This window comes from Nanorana parkeri, unplaced genomic scaffold, assembly GCF_000935625.1.
Source record: "Nanorana parkeri isolate BGI_ZX_2015 unplaced genomic scaffold, ASM93562v1 scaffold866, whole genome shotgun sequence".
Lineage (NCBI taxonomy): Eukaryota > Metazoa > Chordata > Amphibia > Anura > Dicroglossidae > Nanorana > Nanorana parkeri.
The window spans coordinates 207,809-228,193 of NW_017307134.1; the positions used below are offsets into that span (position 1 = coordinate 207,809).

General features: G+C 41.1%; 1 protein-coding gene across 1 annotated transcript in view; it reads right to left on the reverse strand.

Annotated features, from left to right (window-relative positions):
* Positions 1-20,385, reverse strand: part of FNDC1 (fibronectin type III domain containing 1) — a 138,179-nt gene that overhangs the window by 30,258 nt on the left and 87,536 nt on the right. The window contains 8 exon segments of the mRNA XM_018565606.1: positions 1,336-1,566; positions 1,661-1,807; positions 2,923-2,997; positions 5,308-5,676; positions 6,294-6,405; positions 11,639-11,760; positions 12,473-13,240; positions 14,720-15,340. Of these exon segments, the coding sequence (XP_018421108.1) occupies positions 1,336-1,566; positions 1,661-1,807; positions 2,923-2,997; positions 5,308-5,676; positions 6,294-6,405; positions 11,639-11,760; positions 12,473-13,240; positions 14,720-15,340 (2,445 nt within the window).

The window sequence follows — 20,385 nt, forward strand, 5'->3', positions numbered from 1 at the left end:
AAAATCTGAGCTTATTGCTCACTCCAATTTAGAGTCCCTAAAAACTCTACAAAAACAGGCATTGGCATAGCATGGTCTGTGATGTGCTACAGCTCTTCAAGTAGTAATCATCCAATGAGCTATGTTGAATGCAGAGCTATGTTAAATGCAGACTATAGGTCTGACTCAGCAGGGGCATGTCAGACCTATGCAGAAAGACCACTGCTTATGCACACCAGAGCCTCACCTAGAATTATAGAGGAAAAAGCTGTCAGCTTCATGTCTGAAGCTGACAGCTTTTTCTCCATTCAGATCGGCATCTAACAGGTTACACAGCAGGGCAATCCTCCCCGCTGTGTAACCTGTCACGGAGCCTCAGCGGTGAGGAGCAAGTGAGGGACAGGGAGGCTACTCCCTGTCTCCTCCCTTCCTCCTTTACACTAGCTTGGGGACTGGTTGGGGCTGGGACATCGTCCGGCTGGGGCAGAACTTTGGCCGGAAGGAGGTGGAGCTTCGGCCAGCAGGGGTGGGCTGGGGAATGCCTCACCCCGAGCAAGAGGCACCACATGTCACTGATGCACACGGAACAAAGGTCCTTCTCTACAGCATGCTTGCAGGGCACAGGTTTTTTTCCACTCTGGCTGTGTGAGCATTCTAAAGAAAGCGAACTGTAAGGCTTTGCATACCTTTTGCTTTGCTGCACCCAAAACGTATTTAGCTGATTTAAACCAAAGGAACAGTTGGGCTTTGAATCATGTGGCCAATTTAACTAATCAGTAGCCACACCTACCACCAGAGGCGTAACTAGAATTCACAGATATTGTTCTGACCTTGAATTGAACCGGGTACCCTCAGTGCTGCAAGGCCTGTCTGCCCATTTCTATTGTAAGTATGCATATGTTGTAACCTGCAGCATAGGACTGTTATTAGCTAAATGTATGCTAATTTGGCCAAGACACATAATGGCTATCTAAAAACCATGAGTACCTTTTTAGTATTTCAAAATTATATTTTTCTATTTGTTGAGGTGCTGTACCAGAAACATTAACCTGGCTCCTGAAACGCACTTGCTTGCTGCTTTTTAACAAATTTATATTTGTTTCTAGACCCTTGTTTGACTCACATATTGTGAGTCAATCATTGTGTCATGGATTTCTTCAGATGTCCTACCAGGCCACCCCATGCTTGAGAACCAAAAATGTTGCACTCCTGCAACTGGAGACATGAACCCTACTTAAAAGCAATCACAAATCCAGCACTTCACATCTGAACTTCAACATTTAAAGCATGTCATTGATTCAGTGAGTTTCAATGCATTCAACTGTCAGAAATAAAAAGCTTATAAAATTATGTTACCTGTGATGAAGTCTCCTTTTTTAGGTTTGGCCCAGTCTAAAATGACAAAGGAATGGCAACCCTCAACAGCCACAACAGTAATATTGTATGAGATGTTCTTGGGAGGTAGGATCCCATCTTCCATCTCTTTAGGAATCAGATCTGCAAGATTTTCTACTTGGAAGTGTTCAAGAGCATCCGTTAGGGAACAAGGAGTGTTTGGATCCTTACTTATATAAGACACATAAGGCGCTATTAAAGCAAAAAAAAAAAACATGTTTCTTGACTGAAATTTATGTATTTATTAATGTGCAGCAAATTCCATATACATATATAATTACCACACCTGTAAATCTCTTCTTTCCTGCTGCATCAAATTCAGAAACCAGGTTGTTGTCAAAAGACTTTATTTCTGAATTGTCATAGAACATTGGAGGCTTAGCTGTTGTTGTCATTAGGACTGGGTGCTGGGTAGTCTCAATTAGCTCATAATCTGGAAAATTACATTGAAAAATTAGTTTAAAGGTTTATTACATACGTAATTTAACTCCTGTATCTCCTTTTTCATATTTGTTAAAAAGAAAAGGCTATGGATAGTCATGTAATAGCATATTCTTAACAAGCAGAAAATGAATTTTCACTGGCCTCTGTAGCAACAGGCCTTGTGGAGAAATGTATCCATAAATTTACAGCAGAAACACTTTCTCTTTAGCATCTCAGCTCCCCCCTTCTCACCCATTCCAGTAGTGGCAGCCTTCCATCCTTCTAATCCCTAATGTAAACACAGAGTAGTTGCACTGGAAGGGGGAGGACAGGGAGCTAAGACCTAGACTTCAATGCTTCTCTTGTAAATTTTAAAGATGAATTGCTTTACAATGCTTTCAGTTACAAAGGGCAGTAAAAGCTTGTTTTAAATCTAATTTACTATTTGCTAAGAATATGCTAATATTTTGAACTAATTTTTTCTTTAAAAAAACAAGGGGGGGGGGGGGAATGGAAAAGAAGAGAAAAAAAAAGTGAATTTTTTTGTCTAATTTTTTCTGTAAAAAAAAAAGGGGGGGGGGGGTGAATGGAAAAGAAGAGATCCTGTGCAGAGCAGGACAAACATGCAGAGCAATAGCTCTACCTGAATGAATGGAATAACTAAAGAGCCATCTTTATGCAAAGAGAACTTTTCTATATACATGTCCTATTCCTTATACTGTCTCTCTCCCATCTTTTACTTGTACTTTAAAAATATTGGCTTTATATGGGATTTGAATATACAGATTTTCATTATTTCATTATAACCTCATAACCTAACTCTAAGTGGCGGAAACTATGCTTGCACAACATAGGATGTTTACATAACGTTAACTAACAGGAAACTGTTTATTGTGTATATTCTGGTCATTAGAATACAAAATCCACATTTAGCGAAGAAAAGCAGCTGGAATCTGATTAGTTGCTATAGTGACCTACAGCTTTCATAATCTTTCATACAACAATAATGAACTGAAATATATCTAAGTTTGTGATATTAGATCTGTGTAGGAATTAATCCCTATCACCAAATTATCATCAAATAATATAGTTGTAATGCCAAGGGATCATAATAAAAACTATTACCGTCATCCAGGTTAAAATATGTAACCCTTTCTGGAGCTTCAGTGGTGACGATCAGATCTTGGCCAGAGTAGCTATCTGTCAAGAGAAAATGCAACAAAGGTAAAATAGCATACAGCTCTATTATTATATAAGCGCTGCTTAGGAATGTGTATATACACATACACACATACATACATACATACATACACACACACACACACACACACACACACACACACACACACACACACACACATACAGTACATACAGTATATACACACACAGTACTGTGCAAAAGTTTTGGACAGGTGTGAAAAAATGCTGGTGGTAAGTAAGAATGCTTTCAAAAATAAAAGTGTACATAGTTTATTTTTATCAATTAACAAAATGGAAAGTAAATGAAGAGAAGAGAAATCCAAATCAAATCAATATTTGGTGTGACCACCCTTTACACTTTACACTGAAGATCGTTCTTAATGACATTGGCTGTACATTTGGGGTCGTTGTCCTGCTGCAGAATAAATTTGGGGCAAATCACATTCCTCCCTGATGGTATGGCATCATGGATAAGTATCTGCTTGTATTTCTCAACATTGAGGACACCATTGATCCTGACCAATTACCCAACTCCATTGGCAGAAATGCAGCCCCAGACTTGTAAAGAACATCCACCATGCTTTACTGTTGCTGCAGACACTCTTTATTGTACTGTTCGCCAGCCCTTGGGCGACCAAACTGCCATTTGCCATCAACTCTCTTTTGGAGAGCTACCAAAAAGTCAATTCATAAGCGCATCTCCTCTACTGAACAGTCCTACCAAACCCACTGGGACCATTGATACCTATTTCAAAAAAAGAATGATCTCATGCACACTAAATTAAAGGTGGACCAATTAGACAGACTCTCTTTATTCCATTCACTAACAATAATGCTCACGGTAACAATAATGCTTTGTCTTTAGAGAAAGTCACGTGGTCTCCATGTCAGCACTGTCATGCAACTGTCAGCACTGTCATGGCAATTACATGACTTTGTTAAAAAACAGTTATATGTCACCATTTCAGTGTTGACATGGTGGCTACATGGCTTGTTGATGAACAAAGGGTTAGGGCTAGAATTAGGGTTAGTGCTAGGTTTAGACCTAGCACTAATGTTAGGGTTAGCACTAGACATACACATTCGTTCTTGTCTGAACTAACATTCAGATGAAAATACGCAATATCAGATATTCGGATGCGTCCAAATGAAATAAATAATACATTTGAACGTATCTGAATTTTTGATAACGAAAATTCAGATGCATCTGAATTTTGTCTGAATGTCATTCAGAATGAACTGATGTTTTTAAATGTTAAAATAATAATTTAAAAAACAAGCGAGGGGTCCCCCCAAATTCATACCAACCCTTAAGCTTTGGTAAGAATTTTAGGGGGGCCGCATGGCAAAAAAAAAAGTGTGGGTCCCCCAAAATCCCTTACCAGACCTTTGATCTGAGCAGCAGCCTGGCAGAGCAGGAAAGGGGAGGGGGGGAGATTGTGTGTCCGACGATAGATTTACATCAATGGATTTACATTGTGGGACCTTTTTTAGGGTGTTTCTTATAAATAAAGGACTTGTCAAAAGCTGTGTACTGGGTTTATTTACTAGTAAACTTGGGTTGGTATGTGCCTGTACGTGGAGGCGGAGGACTTTAAAAAAATGTTTTGCACTTTAAACATTTTTTTAGATATTACTTTAATTTTTTAATTTTACATTTTTTAACTTTATTGCTATCACATAAATAACAAATATGATGTGACAGGTCCTCTTTATGGAGACATCAGGGGTATTTCACACCCCTAATATCACCTAGGGACCCCAAATAAGCTGATGAAGCAGCAATCTGCATCTTCAGCTTCTTCTCCTGGTTCTAGAAAAATGTGCACAGTGACACCGAAAGTGATGTAATACAGGGGGACAGGGGAGCCCGGGGTAGCAGGTGGCGGCGGTGGAGGGGGTTCACACATTTGGCCGCACCGCACAAGAGATCTGGCAGCTATATAGAAACATTGCCGTCTGTTTAAAATGATACAGAGAACACGGCTGCAGCAACAGCTGTGTTCTTGGTATAACCGCTTCAGGACAGGACATATTTTGACGGTGGGCAGTCTTGAAGTGGTTAAATACTCCTCAACACTGCACACTGTACACTGTACACTGGGCACTGCAATTTAGTTGTTCTATTGTAATTATATATTTCTGACAAAAGTGTTTATTTCCTCAAAAAAGTATATTTCTTTACTATACCTCCGTATGCCTTACTACAGGTTCTTTTCTACACAACCGTCAGACATTTTTGCAATTGCAGAGATTTTCCAACTTGATAATTTTCAAAACTTTTACACAAAGAAAACCAACAGTTATTACCTTCTGTATAACAATCAGGCTTGTCATCAGGACCCATGATCATACTTCCTTCTTCATCATACTGTGCAAAAGAGCCTGGTGCACATGTAGGTAATACTAGTTCTTCTGTTGTTGGCTCAACAGTTGTTGGTTCAGGTGTAGTGGTTGTTGGAGGAAGGGTTGTTGTGGTAGTAGTAGTAGTTGGAATTGGAGTAGTGACCATCCTTGTCGTAGGAATTCTGGTTGTTCTTGCCACTTCAAGTCCCCTGAGAGGTCGTCCTCCTAGACTCAGCACAGGTTTGTCTTGAGCACTTGCTACTGGTTTACTAAACCTTCCATGTCCAAACAGAGGTAAGCCATCTGGGCTAACAATGGGAGTACCATTCATATCTGTTTTTACAAGAAACAATGAACTGTGAGAATAAAAATAGAATAAAATATTTTTACCCAGAGAAATACAAACACAAAGGGTGACTGGTGTTTTTAGTTCCAGTTTAATATATTCCACCACTGAGTTAGTCAGGTAGAAATACTTGTCACTTTCACTTGCTACATGTAATGGCATTGATTTAAGGGTTTTTAAGTATGCAGATGTTCAAACCATTCTGCATACATCAGTGTGTTGCTCAGCTGCAAATAATTGAAAAAATCAATAAACAACTTTCAGTCACCATCATCAGTCATCTTCACCTGGAAAAGTTATAGTCTTGGTAAATTTCAAATCCTAGTACTGACACTCAAGCCTTTTTGTTGTGTGGACATGCTTTAAACCCATTATCAGTGATCTGTTACTGGGTAAAGCATGAAACAAACAGATTTTTCATGTGTTTAATATAGTTCTAATAGAGCAAAGTACCAATTTTTCTAATGCCTCTGGCTCTCTGGCTGCTCTTAGTCTATGTTTGCACTTATACACACCAGAATTTATATATGTATATATATATATATACCAGATCATGGTGACACAGGCTTGCATGTCAGAAATCATGAATCAAGAGTTTACATACCCACAATGGTTCGACCATCTCCTCCCATTTTTATACGAAGAGGCTTTCCTTGAGAATCCTGAAGATAACGTCCTTCTGGGTTAAGGACCAGCCCACGATTTAAATCTACAACCTAAAATCAATCAAATTGTAACAGCAAAATATTCTACAAATGCATATACATGCATACATAAATGCATACATATATCAATGGTTAAATATTTTTTAAATTGCCATCCATTTATTAATCAAACTTTTAATTCTTCTGTTAAGTATTTCAATTTTTGTTTTGTTTTAATGTTCTGTTTTTCTGTCATGTAAAGTAATATAATCATTTATATTTGGTTCCTCTCTTTTCCAAGATAATCCAACTGGCAAAAATATGGCAATTTGCTAGCAATTTCAACCACACTACCAGATTTTCTGTACAAAACAAAACCACTGGCAACTAGGTCCTGGCTCCCTGTGAAGGTCACATTAGAATTACATAATTGAGCTCTTTAAGTGGGTATAAAGAACATTTCTGGCCATCAGAAGTAGTCATTATGACATAAAGATATCTGTCAGTCTCTTGAACTCTCTCAGGTCTAGAGCTCTCTTTTCACGGTAAGTCACTATTAGCCTTTAGTTTTTTTCTTTTTTATGTTTCAGAACAGTATATTGCAGTGAGTTCTTGGATCAGTGCCCATTAGTGAGACATTTACCGTTTTGTTTTTAATTGGATTTAGGTTAAAGTGCTGAGCAACAGATCACAGTCAATATTCCCCCTGTTGCTTGTATTTTTTTATTCAAAAAAAATACCTTCAATACCTATAAAATAATAAAAGCCAGATGCAGGGCCAAAACTAGGGGAGGCAGAGGGGGCATGTGCCCTGGGTGCCGCATTAGGAGGGTCGCTGCCAGGGGTGGACTGACCATTTGTGCACTGCCTGGTGTAAGTACCAGGGTCGCATCGACCGGACCCTGGTGTTCCGCCACTTCCCGCTGTCCAGGCCACAACCCATGTACAGTGAGAGAGAGGAGAGAGCCTGCTCTTCTCATGCAGCCCCCCCCCCCTCCTCTCCACAACAGCCAGCAGCGGCACTGGCTGGAATCAGAGGGAAGCTGATACCGGAGGAAGATGACGGAGGGAGCAGGAGCTGGTACTGTAGGAAGATGAAGGAGGGAGCAGGAGCTGGTACTGTAGGAAGATGAAGAAGGGAGCAGAAGCTGGTACCTGAGGAAGATGAAGGAGGGAGCAGGAGCTGGTACCAGACAGAATTTGTGGATAAACAACACTCAGCACGTGATAACAACAGCTCTTAGAGGTAAGGAAAGTATTAACAATACATTGCATTTAAATAAACACATTCCCGTAAACAAATCATTGAAGGAGAACTATGGGGTTAAGGCTTTTCCCCATAGTTCTCCTTAGGGTAGCGGGAGGACACAAACTAGCGTCCTCCCAACCTAGGCTCAGTATACCGTGAGCTGTAGCTCGCGGTATACTGTGACGCCACAGTATACCGTGAGCTGCTGCTCGCGGTAGACTAAGACTCCGCAGCTGAAGCAGATCCCGATAATTATGTCGGGATCCGGACAATTAAGTCTGGACCAGCCCAGCTGCGTGACTGACAGCTGGCTCTGCCTACCTAGAGGCAGAGCCAGCTGTACCCGCCCCCTCCCCCATCCGTTCCACCAGTCAGCGCTGGCGGATCGGAGCGGGGAGGGGGGAATCCAGCCCCTCCCCTGTCACGGCAGAGAGCCGTGACAGGATCGAGAGGTGAGCGAACGCCGGTATGTGTTCGCTCACCTCCTGATCTACTGAGCCGACCTGTGACAGTCTCATTGTCACAGGTCGGCTAGAACTATGAGGTGAGTGAAAAGCACTCACCTCATAGTTCTCCTTTAATAGCATATCAAGCTGTGTGGGGCAAATATGCTCTGCGTTCTTGACTACCAAACTGTGGGTTATTTAATATTAAGTGCTGCGTTTTTTACTACAAACTGTGCGTTCTTTACTATTGATGCTGCGATTTTTACTACGAAACTGTGTGTTCTTTACTATTGAGCTCTGCGTTTTTAATATGAAACTGTGCATTCTTTACTTTAGTATTGAGCTTTGCGTTCTTTACTACCAAACTGTGCATTTTTACCATTGACCTCTGTGTTCTTTACTCCTAAACTGTGCATTCTTTACTATTGAGCTCTGCATCTTGACTACCAAACTGTGTGTTCTTTACTATTGAGCTCTGTGTTCTTTACTACCAAACTGTGCATTCTTTACTATTGAGCTCTGTTTTTTTTTACTACAAAGCTGTGAGTTCATTACTACTGAGCCCTGTGTTCTCTGCTGTTCCAAATTGTGCTTTCTTTATTATTGAGCTCTGCGTTTTATAATACCAAACTGTGCGTTCTTTACTATACTGTACTTTACTCACCTATGAAAACCCTTTCTGAGTGTCATCTACACCATGTGTAAAGTTCCATGTATAGTGATCAGCAGAGCCAAAGATAGGAGGAGTGTCACCATGCCTAAAGAGAACAGCACTTTATGAGGCTATTTCAAGCTTCACTTCCGCTCCGCAGGATTCAGAATGGTCCAGCTGAGCCACAGAGGAGAGGCTTGATTGAAGCAATTTCAAGCCTCAACTCCTTGGCGGATCAGTGCTTTCTTATTTTGCTGCGGCAGAACCCCTCCTGATCCACCGTGGAGGTTAGGTTTCAAATCACTTCATTCAAGTCTCTCCTCCATGACAGATTAGAAGGGGCACTGCTGGGAAAATAAAAGCAAGCCCAGAAGCTACTCTTTAATTACCAAAGCAGAACTGGAGAATGAGGCGATTTGAAGCCTCACCTCTGCTGTAGACCATCGCAACAAAAGATGAGAGAGCTCTTCTGGCCAGATGACCTCTCTGGAAGGTGCGCAAATGCAGACGATTAAGTATAGTTAAAGTTTTGATCTACAGACCCAAATTACAGGAAGCAAAACTGTAATTAAACACTGATTTTAGGTTCTTTGCCTAAAAATGTTCTGCTGTTTTAACAAACATGCTTATTTGGATCAAAGCAATGTATAAGCATTCTTTTGTCAATTCAATATTACCAAAATTGTAATTTACTACCAACAGATAAAGGGATGAACAAGTAACGTACAGTTCAACAAGATTTTAAATGTAGACAGTAATATAAATCATGACATTTTAATTCATGTGTAAATAGCAGGGAAAAAAATTGGATATTTTACTCTTTACAATAAATCAGGTTCCAGACTCGAGAATTTTCCATCACTCTACATCTTTTACATTAACTTTTCTATTTTACAGTGGAACTCCAGAATACCTGTTTTTGTCATACACTTGATCCTTTTCTGTCTCCTCCTCTCCCATATAATTTTTGTAATAAATCATACTTACCTGTGATCCAGTTTCTTGAGATCTTCATTGTGCAGCCTGCTTAGAGCCAAACTGCCTCTCACCTGAAATTTTCCAAAATTGTCATCATTGTATCTGTGCTTGCATCCCACAGATTCCCTGGACTTCAATTTAGGCCTCGTGTAGTCTGCCAATCTGTTGACAGGCTTTCCATTGAAAATAATATAGTCCAGTAGCTGTGTACTGTGATGCTGAATTTGGAAACATTTCCGGAAAGAGAATGTGCAGCACTTAGCAGGCCACCCAGTGAACTGGCTATATTTATTATTAAAAAAGCAGTAAATGAAATGTACCTCCATAGCCAGTCTGCAGCAATGCAGATCACCAGAATTCACTCAATTTCTCTGAAGGAGTTGAGGAAAGGGTTTCAGAGAAGGGAAGGCACAGATCAGGCTTAAATGATCCCACTGAGGCACCAAAGCATCCACCACGAAAGCATCCACAAACTTGTCCAGCTTGTTTTTGAACCTGGACACCACGAGATCCATGTCTGGTGTCCATCATTTCAGACAAAGGTCTCAAAACACCTTTAGGTGAAGAGTCCATTCTCATTCCCAGGGATCAAGACATTGAATACTAAGGAAGTCTGTTTGCTGATTTTCTATGTTTAGGATGTGGATGGCGGAAAGGGCCAGGATATGAAGTTCTGCCCAAGGCAGGATCAAGTCTGCTTCTCTTTGAGCTGTGTGACTTCTGCTTCCCTGATGTTTAATGCAAACTATGGCCATGGCATTGTCTGACTGAACTATGGTCAAGTTGCCCTGTAACGGGGGTTCCAGTGTTAAAAGGACAACTAAATTGCCTTGAGTTCCAGGCTGTTGATGAGGAGACAAAGTTCCTCCATTGACTAGGTTCCCCAGGACTCCTCCCCAGCCTGACAGGGTGGCATTCATCATGAGCACCTTCCAGACCATCAGAAGTAAAGAACTCCCCAATTTCAATGCTGGATTAGAGATTCACCACACTAGGGCAAGTCTTGGGAGGATATTTCCCAGTGGCCTTTTGATGACGGCAGCCATCCTAGGATTGATGTTGGAGAACATTTAATTGGGAGTCAGCAGAGCGCTGTGTTCATATCTTTTCTGGAACACTAGGGCAAGTGCATGGGGAGATCCAGTAACTGAGCCTATTTGTCCCATGAAGCCAGAATACTGAGTTGAAACATCCTGGAGTAAATTGAGCATAGAAACTGCCTTGAAGGAGGCCACCATCAAGACTAGCACCTTCATGAAAAAGCATGGACGGTAAGATCCAAGCAATAGATTAGAGATATATGATTTTTTCCAGAGGAATAAAGATACTAAACATGGCCGTGTCCAAACCAGTGACACATTCTGGAGATTCAAACCCCACTCAAAGCTCTGCAGTGTTTGTATTGTACTGATGAATGTTGGATGACAACGATTGTACCAACTGTTCTCTGAGCAGTAGGTCATCCTACTGTACTGTACTCCACTATGGAGATCCCCTAAGACCAAAGCAGAGCTAATACTGGGGGCCAGGATCTTGGTGAATACCCAAGGTGCAGTAGACAGATGAAATGGAAGGGCAAAAAACTGACATGCCTACAGCAAACCTAATAAGGAAATATTTCTTCATGTTGTGTCCACATCAGTAAGTGGGAGGGAAAACTCTGCAACACGTTTAACCCCTCTTAAACAGTTTTCATCAGAAAAAAATTTCCCCATTAAAAAATGTCCTCCTTATTCCTGTTGCTTTAACAATTGTAACATGTTGCATTTACCATCAATTTGTGACTCAGTGACAATAAGGGGATGACAAATAGAGAGGGTTAATCTCCCAACCAGGGACCGACATAGCAATAAAAAACCTGGCAGGTGTTTCAAAACTTCCCCACTCCAAAAATATGGATATCCACAACTAAAAGAAAACGTTTTATTAGAGAAAGCAATTAAATAACCACATGAATATTTATATATAAAGTTCCCCTACCCACTTTGTTCCTTCAGGTCCAAAAATCATTTTTTGTCCACCAGGATTCCCATTTCTACTAGTGGAAAGAGTATTCCCATTATTGCCCAACCTTGGAGTAATATTTGGCCTTCCATTATTACCTGCAAGAAATGTGAATAACAAAAAAGTCAAAATTCAATGTTCATTGTATTTGATTAAAGGCGTTAGAGCGCTTCTTACACTAAAAATGTGGTGTTATACATAAACTGGACATCTTAAAGGAAATCTTTGTCTGAATTGACAAACTGACAAGTTCCTTAAAAACCCACTCCTGCATCCACTAATACTTATCTTCACAATGCTATCCCACTGCTCTTTTATCTCGTAAAGCCATGGGTCTAATCCCTATGTAAGTTCCATGATAGTCAGTGTTGGAGCTTACACAGGGTTAATAACCTGTTACACTGGGTCTGGTGATTGGCCACTCAGGCCTGTGCACTGCTTCCTGAGAGGAAGAGAAAAAGGCCACAAAGCACCATGTCTTTCACAAGGTTCTATTGCAATAACAGAGCAGCAAGGGTAGAACAACAAAGGTACTGTAGATATACGTGGTTAGGGTGGGCTTTCAAGAGTGTCCATCACATTGCCCTAAATAGCCAAACTGACAGATTTATTTTAACTTTGCTTTGGAACAAGAGGTACCACTATACCTTTAAAAGGAATTGGGAAATAGGTATTTGCATGTGAGGTTATTTACACACCGTCATATACCATTTTAAGACATTCTTAATGCTTTTCATTCTCCACAGTGGAGAAAAAAGTGTTATAAATATAGTTGTGTAGTGTGGTATCATACCATTCAGATTTGCTTACCTTGTTGGTACTGAGGTCTTGTTAACTGCCTTCGTAAAGGAGAACCCAGTCTTGAATTAAACATTCTCTGGCGTAGCAAGGAGGGAGAATACGTAGGAGAAGGAGTGCGTGGAGGTGTTGTAGTTGGCAAAGCTGTAGTTCTGAATAGCGACCTTCCATAATTTAGTTGTCTAGATACTGATGGCACTAAATGATATGGCACTCTGGAGCTTTGAGGTTGACTTGTTGTTGGCAGAACAGTTGAAGATATTCTCCTTGGAAGAACAGCTTGCCTAGAATTCATATAAGGAGAAACTCTAGATGGTCTATGAGAAATTCCTTTTCCCACTCGTGGGACATGCAATTCTTCATCTTCCCGATAGGACTGCTTCTGACCAAAAGTGGAATCCACCGAGTTATTAATATTGCCATTGCTATGTCTATTTTTAAGTGAGCGAACATTGGAATATGAAGATAACCTTGACCTGATAAGGGGTGTTGGATTTTCTTCTTTCTCAGGTATTGCTAGCTTTTCAGGAGTGCTTTGAATATTGCTTGTGTCTTGAGTTAAAAATCCAGAGTTTGGTAAAGGGGCAGGAACTGGTTTAACTTGTGTTTCACTTCCTGAAGATGACATATGTGGCTTGAGAAGTTTCCTTTCACTTTCAAAAGGATTTCTTTCTGGAATAGGTCTTAAATCAGAATTATGTACTGTTCTAGACATAGGGAAGGATTGTCTTTTCGAATTTCGGATTGTTTTATCATTATCCTCAGCATCATAGCTATGATCTGTTTGTGAAAATGGATCTCTTGATAATAATCCTGAGGAATCTTGTCCCTGATTAACATTTTCATTGCTTGGTGCCTCTAGAGTTTCAGCATTATTTAGAGATTTTTCAGGTGTATATCTTGAGTTTGTATTATTAGACTTTCCACGATTAGCAGGCATAGTTAACCCTGATCTTGATGGTGCTGCTGCTTTTGATGAAACTAGTAAGTTAGTATTTTTTTTGCTGGTGTTGGGAGTCATTTTTCTTTCCTCTGGCTGCACTTCATGTTCTTCAGAATTGCTTGATGTTTCACTATATGCAATGGAATGAACAGATGGCATCTCAGTCTGTTTAGGTTTTATCCTTTTAATTTGCTCAGTTTTTTTACTTATGTTTTTAATTTTTATAGAAGTTTTGTGTGTTTCAGTTTTATGTTCGGAGCTCACCAGTGATGTTTCCTCACTATCTTTTGTAGATACGTGAGACTCTTTTTCACTGGATTCCTTAAAATGCATTTCTTGATCAACTTTACCATGCAAATGATGCTTGGTAGGGACTTCAGATGAACTTAGGTATGGATCTTCTTTTTTATCAGGCATATCCAGCAATCTCTTTTGATTATAACTCTTTATTTTTTCAGCAGGTAATGTAGTTACAACTGTAGTTGTAGGGATTTCAGTAGTTTTAACTGACTGAATTTTTGTGTGTCTATTAGGTATTATTTTACGGCCAACATTAGTGTTAACCTGAGAGCTTCTTCTTCTATAGTACTCTAGTATGTCTACAGCTGATTTTCCAGGGAAGGATGATACAGGTGGCGATTTATTTGATGGTAGTTTATCAAGTTTATATGATTTGTTTGATTTAGTAGTAGTCTGTGCTTCAGCAGTAGTAGTTGTAGTAGTGGTAGTAGTGGTAGTAGCAATGGTGGTGGTAGTGGTAGAAGTAGGTGGCAGGGTACTTGTAGTAAAATCCCTTCTTGTCGATACCTGTTGTGTAGATTTTGATAAATTATGTTCTTTTGATGTCTTTTTAAAATCACGTAAATGCAAATCTTTGTTGTCTTTGTTAGTATCAATGTGAGAATCTGTAGAAAGTTCTGGTCCCTTGTCTAAAGTTAATCTAGAATCTGGTTTCCTGTAATCAGTGTTATAAGGTTTTGGTATTGCTGCAATGGGAAATCTATGAGTAGGTTTCCTGTGAGACTGGAGAGGGAGAGTGGATTTAGGTTTTTTGTCCCTCACACTTATATCTTTCTTTTCTTCACTCATACTTCCTGAAGACATATGGTGTGATCTGTGCTCTGTAGGTAGTTTTGCTGTGCTGGAAGACCCCAATTTTTCTGAACTGACATAGTCTATATTTGTATCTCCCCCATTATTTATAGAAGGGGTTTCTTTTTTTAATGTTTCAGATGATGGGGAGGATGGCAAATCTCTGCCCTGCCCTAAATCTTGCACCCTAGGCATATTAGATCTTGAATCAGTCTCTTGCTTACTTGAGTCTATTGTAGATTGCTTAGGGTTTGTGTTCCTTAAATCATCATAACCTTCATTTAAATGTTCTTCCTGTGATCGTTCCTGAGTTATTTTAACAGAATCCTTCGCACGATTATCTTCAACTGTGTGAGGATTTGATTCTTCTATCTTTGAATTTTTGCTCTCATTTTCTTCGCCTATTACAACACTAGGCGGAATAGGCTTACGAGCAATGATCCTTCGTCCTAAATTTAAAGAGGTTGTTCTAGATGGTTTTCTAGCTGTGTTTGGATTAAATTGATTATTAAAAGGTGGACGAAATCTTCTACTTGGAATCGGTGTAGACAGTTTTGGAGTTGATGTTGTCTCACTGTCATCAGTAACTTCAGTTGATTGATGATTGCCCACTGAAGATGTTTTTCTATTGGGTGCAGGCATTATGCCAGATTTTCTATGTTTCTCCATAGGATTCTTTAAACTGGTCTTTGAGAAAGAGTCCAGTGTATCTTCTTCAGATGATTCTGAAGGAACAACTGAATGATCAGTAATTTCTTCTTCTTCTTCTTCTTCTTCTTCTTCTTCTGGTTTTTGTACCTTTTCATAATCTATGTGAGATTTATGATTCTTGGTTACGGAGCTAGCTAGAAAGAGATTATACAGCTGTAAATAGAAGCATATATCGACTGATATTCACATCATTTAATATTCACATCTACACAATGCAGATGCAAACATTGTTTATCTACATTTATTTTTTTATAATTAAATCAACCTATAATTAACATTTCAGCAAACAAATGCAAAACAACATTGTTAAACAAATTTGGAAGGCAGGTCCATTGTTTTAATTTTTGTTCAGACATAGCTACAGTGCACCAGACAACTGCAGTGCTTAAAATCTCATTGTTGCATGTAATTTAGTGTTCTTAGAGTACCATTAACCCACTCATGTGATAATGATGGTCAAATATTTTGAATCCCAATCACTGTAAAATCGTAGCAGGACCGCTCAGTCAACAATATCGCCCTGCACTATACCAAAGCTGTGCACTGTAAAAGCTCTTTTAATGGGGCCAATATGTATAAACAATATGAAAGCTGGCAAATCTATAACAGTAGAAGGGCACCAACTTTGGGATCTATGTTGTCTTTCTCCTTCTTTAAGGAGTCCTCCAAGAACCAGTTGACTTGTCTCTCTACACAGGGTTCCTTTAAATCTCTAGCTATTGTGATGTGCATACTAAAACTTTTCCAGTTTATTAACTAGGAATGGGTTTTACATTATCCTGTGCTTGAAATGTAAAGGTAATATGTACCACCAGACATCTCCAAGCAAGAATTGGCAAACACGCTTGTGGTGCTCAAAACAACTCTGCTTCTCACTCCTCTAATGTATCTCAGCACTTTCTTAAAGAAGAACTCTGAGCAGAATTAATCTTGACCCTTGCAGTAGGGCTACACCAGCATTGCAAGTGATTGTTTTCATCTTGGTTGTAAAAAAAAAGAAGATGTATTCACCTGAAGCATGGATCCGCCTCGCTGCTAGACCGGTCCCTGCAGCTTCTCTCCTCCTCCGCTCGGCTGATAAAATATCCCTCAGAGTCCTTATGTCCAATACACTGTATTGGATGTGATGATTCAAACGTTCTTAGACTGTCGGAGTGGAAGCGAGGCTGCAGGGGCAGGTCTAACAGTCAATCGAATCTGCAGGTTTGGGTGAGTACATCTTTTATTTTATACCCTAGACAAAAACAAGCACCTAACCCTTGTATTGTGGGGGTACCCCAAAATGCAATGGTTAAGATTATTTCTGACTGAAGTTCTTTAATAAACATAAGGGCAATATGTCCTTTTCTTTTCATAGGATTGAAAAAGTTTTCCATATTTAAGATAAATTGGTGAACTTTTTGATTATAGTATAGTACAATGTTCCCTGGATTAAATGTAAAAAAAAATTGATTGATTCTAGTTTTTGGAATTGCTCTTTAACTTGCATAAATCACATATTAAATTGTTTCTCTATATTAGTAAAGGCAAATAAATCTTTTAACGTTAAAGTTTACAAAGAATACAGGTAAAGGCCGCGCGTCCTGTAGGGATGCAGAAGTCAAGGACTGGTTCTAAGGTTAAAAAGCAGAGGACGAGAGATATGACTGCCCTCCTGTCACAGATACACACACTTGAAACACACCATAAAAACCACGCTGAAGCAAACTTAGAAGCCCAGCTCCTCCAAGCGAGAGAACAGCTTCGAACCCTATGCAACGCCAGGGCTAAATCAGCGTTACTCAAGTGTCGCCGAACCTTCTATGAATATGGCAACCAGTGTGGCAAATACCTAGCGAGGGCCGTCCGTAAACAACAGGCATGAACATTTATATAATCGATTAACACACCCCCGGGAGCTAAATCCTCACTTACCGCCGATATTGCGGACGCATTTGTAGACTATTATAAAAACCTCTATAATATACCACAACCTTCGACCACCCAGAGTACCTCAGCCCATTTATCACGTATAAAAAGCTATATCGAGGACTCGGGTATCCCTTCCCTTACACCACATGCTAGCTCGTTAATGGAAACTCCTATATCCGCTACGGAACTGGAGACGGCCATTAAACTTACCCAACCCAGCAAAGCACCGGGCCCAGACGGCTACTCGCTGACTTATTACAAACGGTACCTTCCCATACTAGTAACTCCATTCTTGAACGCCCTGAACTCATTACGCACAGCTCAAAAACCTCCACCTGACTCCCTCAGGGCCTACATCACGGTAATACCCAAGGAAGGAAAGGACCCGTCCCTATGCCCTAGCTACAGGCCAATATCACTCCTAAACGTGGACACTAAACTCTTTGCTAAAATTGTATACCTACCTCTTATCCCCCATCTGGGGGAACTTATCCATCCAGATCAAACCGGATTCATTCCCTCCAGGGAGGCGAGGGACAATACCACGCGAGCACTTGGGGTGATCCACTCCGCCCGATCGAACGCCATCCCATGTATAATTCTTTCCATCGACGCGGAGAAGGCGTTCGACCGGGTGGACTGAAAGTTTCTTCATGGTACGTTGGAGGCGGTCGGAGTGAGAGATCATATGCGATCCTGGATCAGGGCACTATACTCAGACCCCTCGGCCCAGGTAAGGATAAATGGCACATTGTCGTCTTCGTTCTCTATCTCGAATGGTACACGCCAGGGGTGCCCCCTTTCGCCCCTTCTGTTTGTGCTGTCTCTAGAACCCCTACTGCGCACGATCCGCGCTAACTTGGACATTCACGGTATCACAATTGGCCAGACGGAACATAAGGTTGCCGCTTTTGCGGACGATCTTATTTTCTTTCTCTCATCCCCGGATGTATCAATCCCTGTACTGCTTCAGGAATTGAGGAGCTACGGAACCCTCTCAAACTTTCGAATTAACTCCACTAAATCAGAGGCCCTCCATATATCTCTTACGGGTATGTAACTGCGTAGAGTCCTTGAAAACTTTTCTTTCAAATGGGCCCCCACGCCTACTGTAGCCTCTCCAAGCACTGCCAATACACATCCCCCTATCCTTTTTTCGCAGTATACGAGCGGTTTTTACGGAATTTGTCTGGCTCTGTAAACCACCGACACTGAGTTATGACATTATGCGGAGACCTAAGCATTTAGGGGGGATGTCGCTTCCAGATGTATACCAATACTATATTGCCACGCACTTAGCCTGTATAGTTGATTGGAACCACCACTCTCCCTCTAAACTTTGGATTGAGATAGAACAATCCCTTGTTGGAGTACCACTGGCCAATTTACCTTGGAGTATAGAGCCACCAACTCCTCAAATACGCACGCACCCCACCATTGGACCCACATTAAAACTAGCAAGCACGGTCTTCGCCAAGGGATTCCTCTCCTCTATCCCTTCTCCCCTTTTCCCCATACTTGATAACCTCTCTTTTCCCCCAGGCATAGGACACCACACATACTCGACTTTGAGAGGATTGGGTATCCATAAAGCTATGCATCTTTTGAAGAGCATGGAGTGGCCCTCCTTCCATGCCCTCCATACTCAACCAGAATATGGACCTCTCGACTTCTGGTCCGCCATGCGCTTAACCCACTTCCTCTCTACCATTCCACCGGTGTATAATCATAAAAGACCGCTTACTCCATTCGAACAACTTTGCACCCAAACTGACCCTTCACAACATGTCCCCTCCTTCTGCTACACGCAATTGATCAAACAGTCGGTCCAATCCCCACTAGGGTTCCTGTCAAGATGGGAGGAGGAACTCCAGATTGCTATACCAACAGAAGCCGCAACTAAACTACTGTCTCTTTCTTACTGTTCCTCAATTAGCAACAGATACCAAGAACTGGGCTACAAAATAGTGACCAGATGGTACCGCATGCCACAAGCCCTCCATTCATTATTCCCGGACTCACTAGACCAGTGCTGGCGGTGCCAACAGTCCTCTGCAAGCATGCTCCATATGTTCTGGTCTTGTGCAATTTTGGGATAAGGTGCACGCCCTTGCGCAAACATTTACAGACGCCCCGGTTCCACGAGACCCTGCCTTCTTCCTCTTACACCACAATAATATACCGATACATGTCTATTCCTGCTCTCTTACTAGACACATAGTCAACCTCATGGAAGACCTCACGAGCTCAATTAACCACAATTATAATTCATTCTTTAATACATGGCATCCCTGGATGGAATTTATGCGCTCGTCTGAATATCTCACCCTTGGAGAGCAACTGAGATCATAACATAATATACCGTACTCTGATCTAGCATTCCCTCTTCTTTCTTCCTCTCCTGAATTTTCTCTTTTCTCCCCTACTCTTTCACACAGACCCTGGGTATTATTGATAACCATTAATAAACCACTTGGCATTTTCTTATCCCACTATGCCTAATAGTTATCCAATAACCCAACACATAAGTTGGTACTATGTACACATGTGTGCTCTCCACTATATCACCGCCTGCGTATAACCAGCGGGGTGTTAAGTCGGCTGTTTCCTCATCTTCTCTAACTCTTTTATGAAATCGATAAAGAGAACACTTACCAATAAGGCACGGGCCAGTTAATTACATCAGACGCCCCAAATGATAGTGCGGCCGGTATAAACACACAAACACCCGACTACTCATATTCGGTCCCACCACACGAGCCAGAAAGCTGCCCCCCCCCCTTTATTTTTTTGGTGCCTGTATGGCTAAACAAATAGTTGTTTGTATTTTTGACAGTTTTGAAATGACCGTGTTGGTTTATATTTGCAAAGACTGTATTAGTTCCCTGGCTTCCTGATTGACCGTGAAGCTGGCTCCATGCTCCCTCCTCGCTTGGTGTAATGACTCTTGCCTGCTTCCTGATTGGTTGGGATGCTGGCCAATCAAGAAGCCGAGCGGTGAGTCATTCCTGGCTTCTTGATTGGCCAGAAAGCCAGCTGCATGCTTCCTCATCACCTAGTGATGAGGTAGCATGGAGCCGGTTTCTTGGCCAATCAGAAAGCTGGGCAGAGAGTCATTACCAGCCCTCTGTCTTTCTGATTGTCCACCAAGCTGGCTACATGCTTTCTCGTCACCTGGTGAAAAGGTAGCATGGAGCCGGCTTCCCGGCCAATCAGGAAGTCGGGCGCCATGTAATTACTTCCTGATTGGTCGAGAAGCAGTCCAATT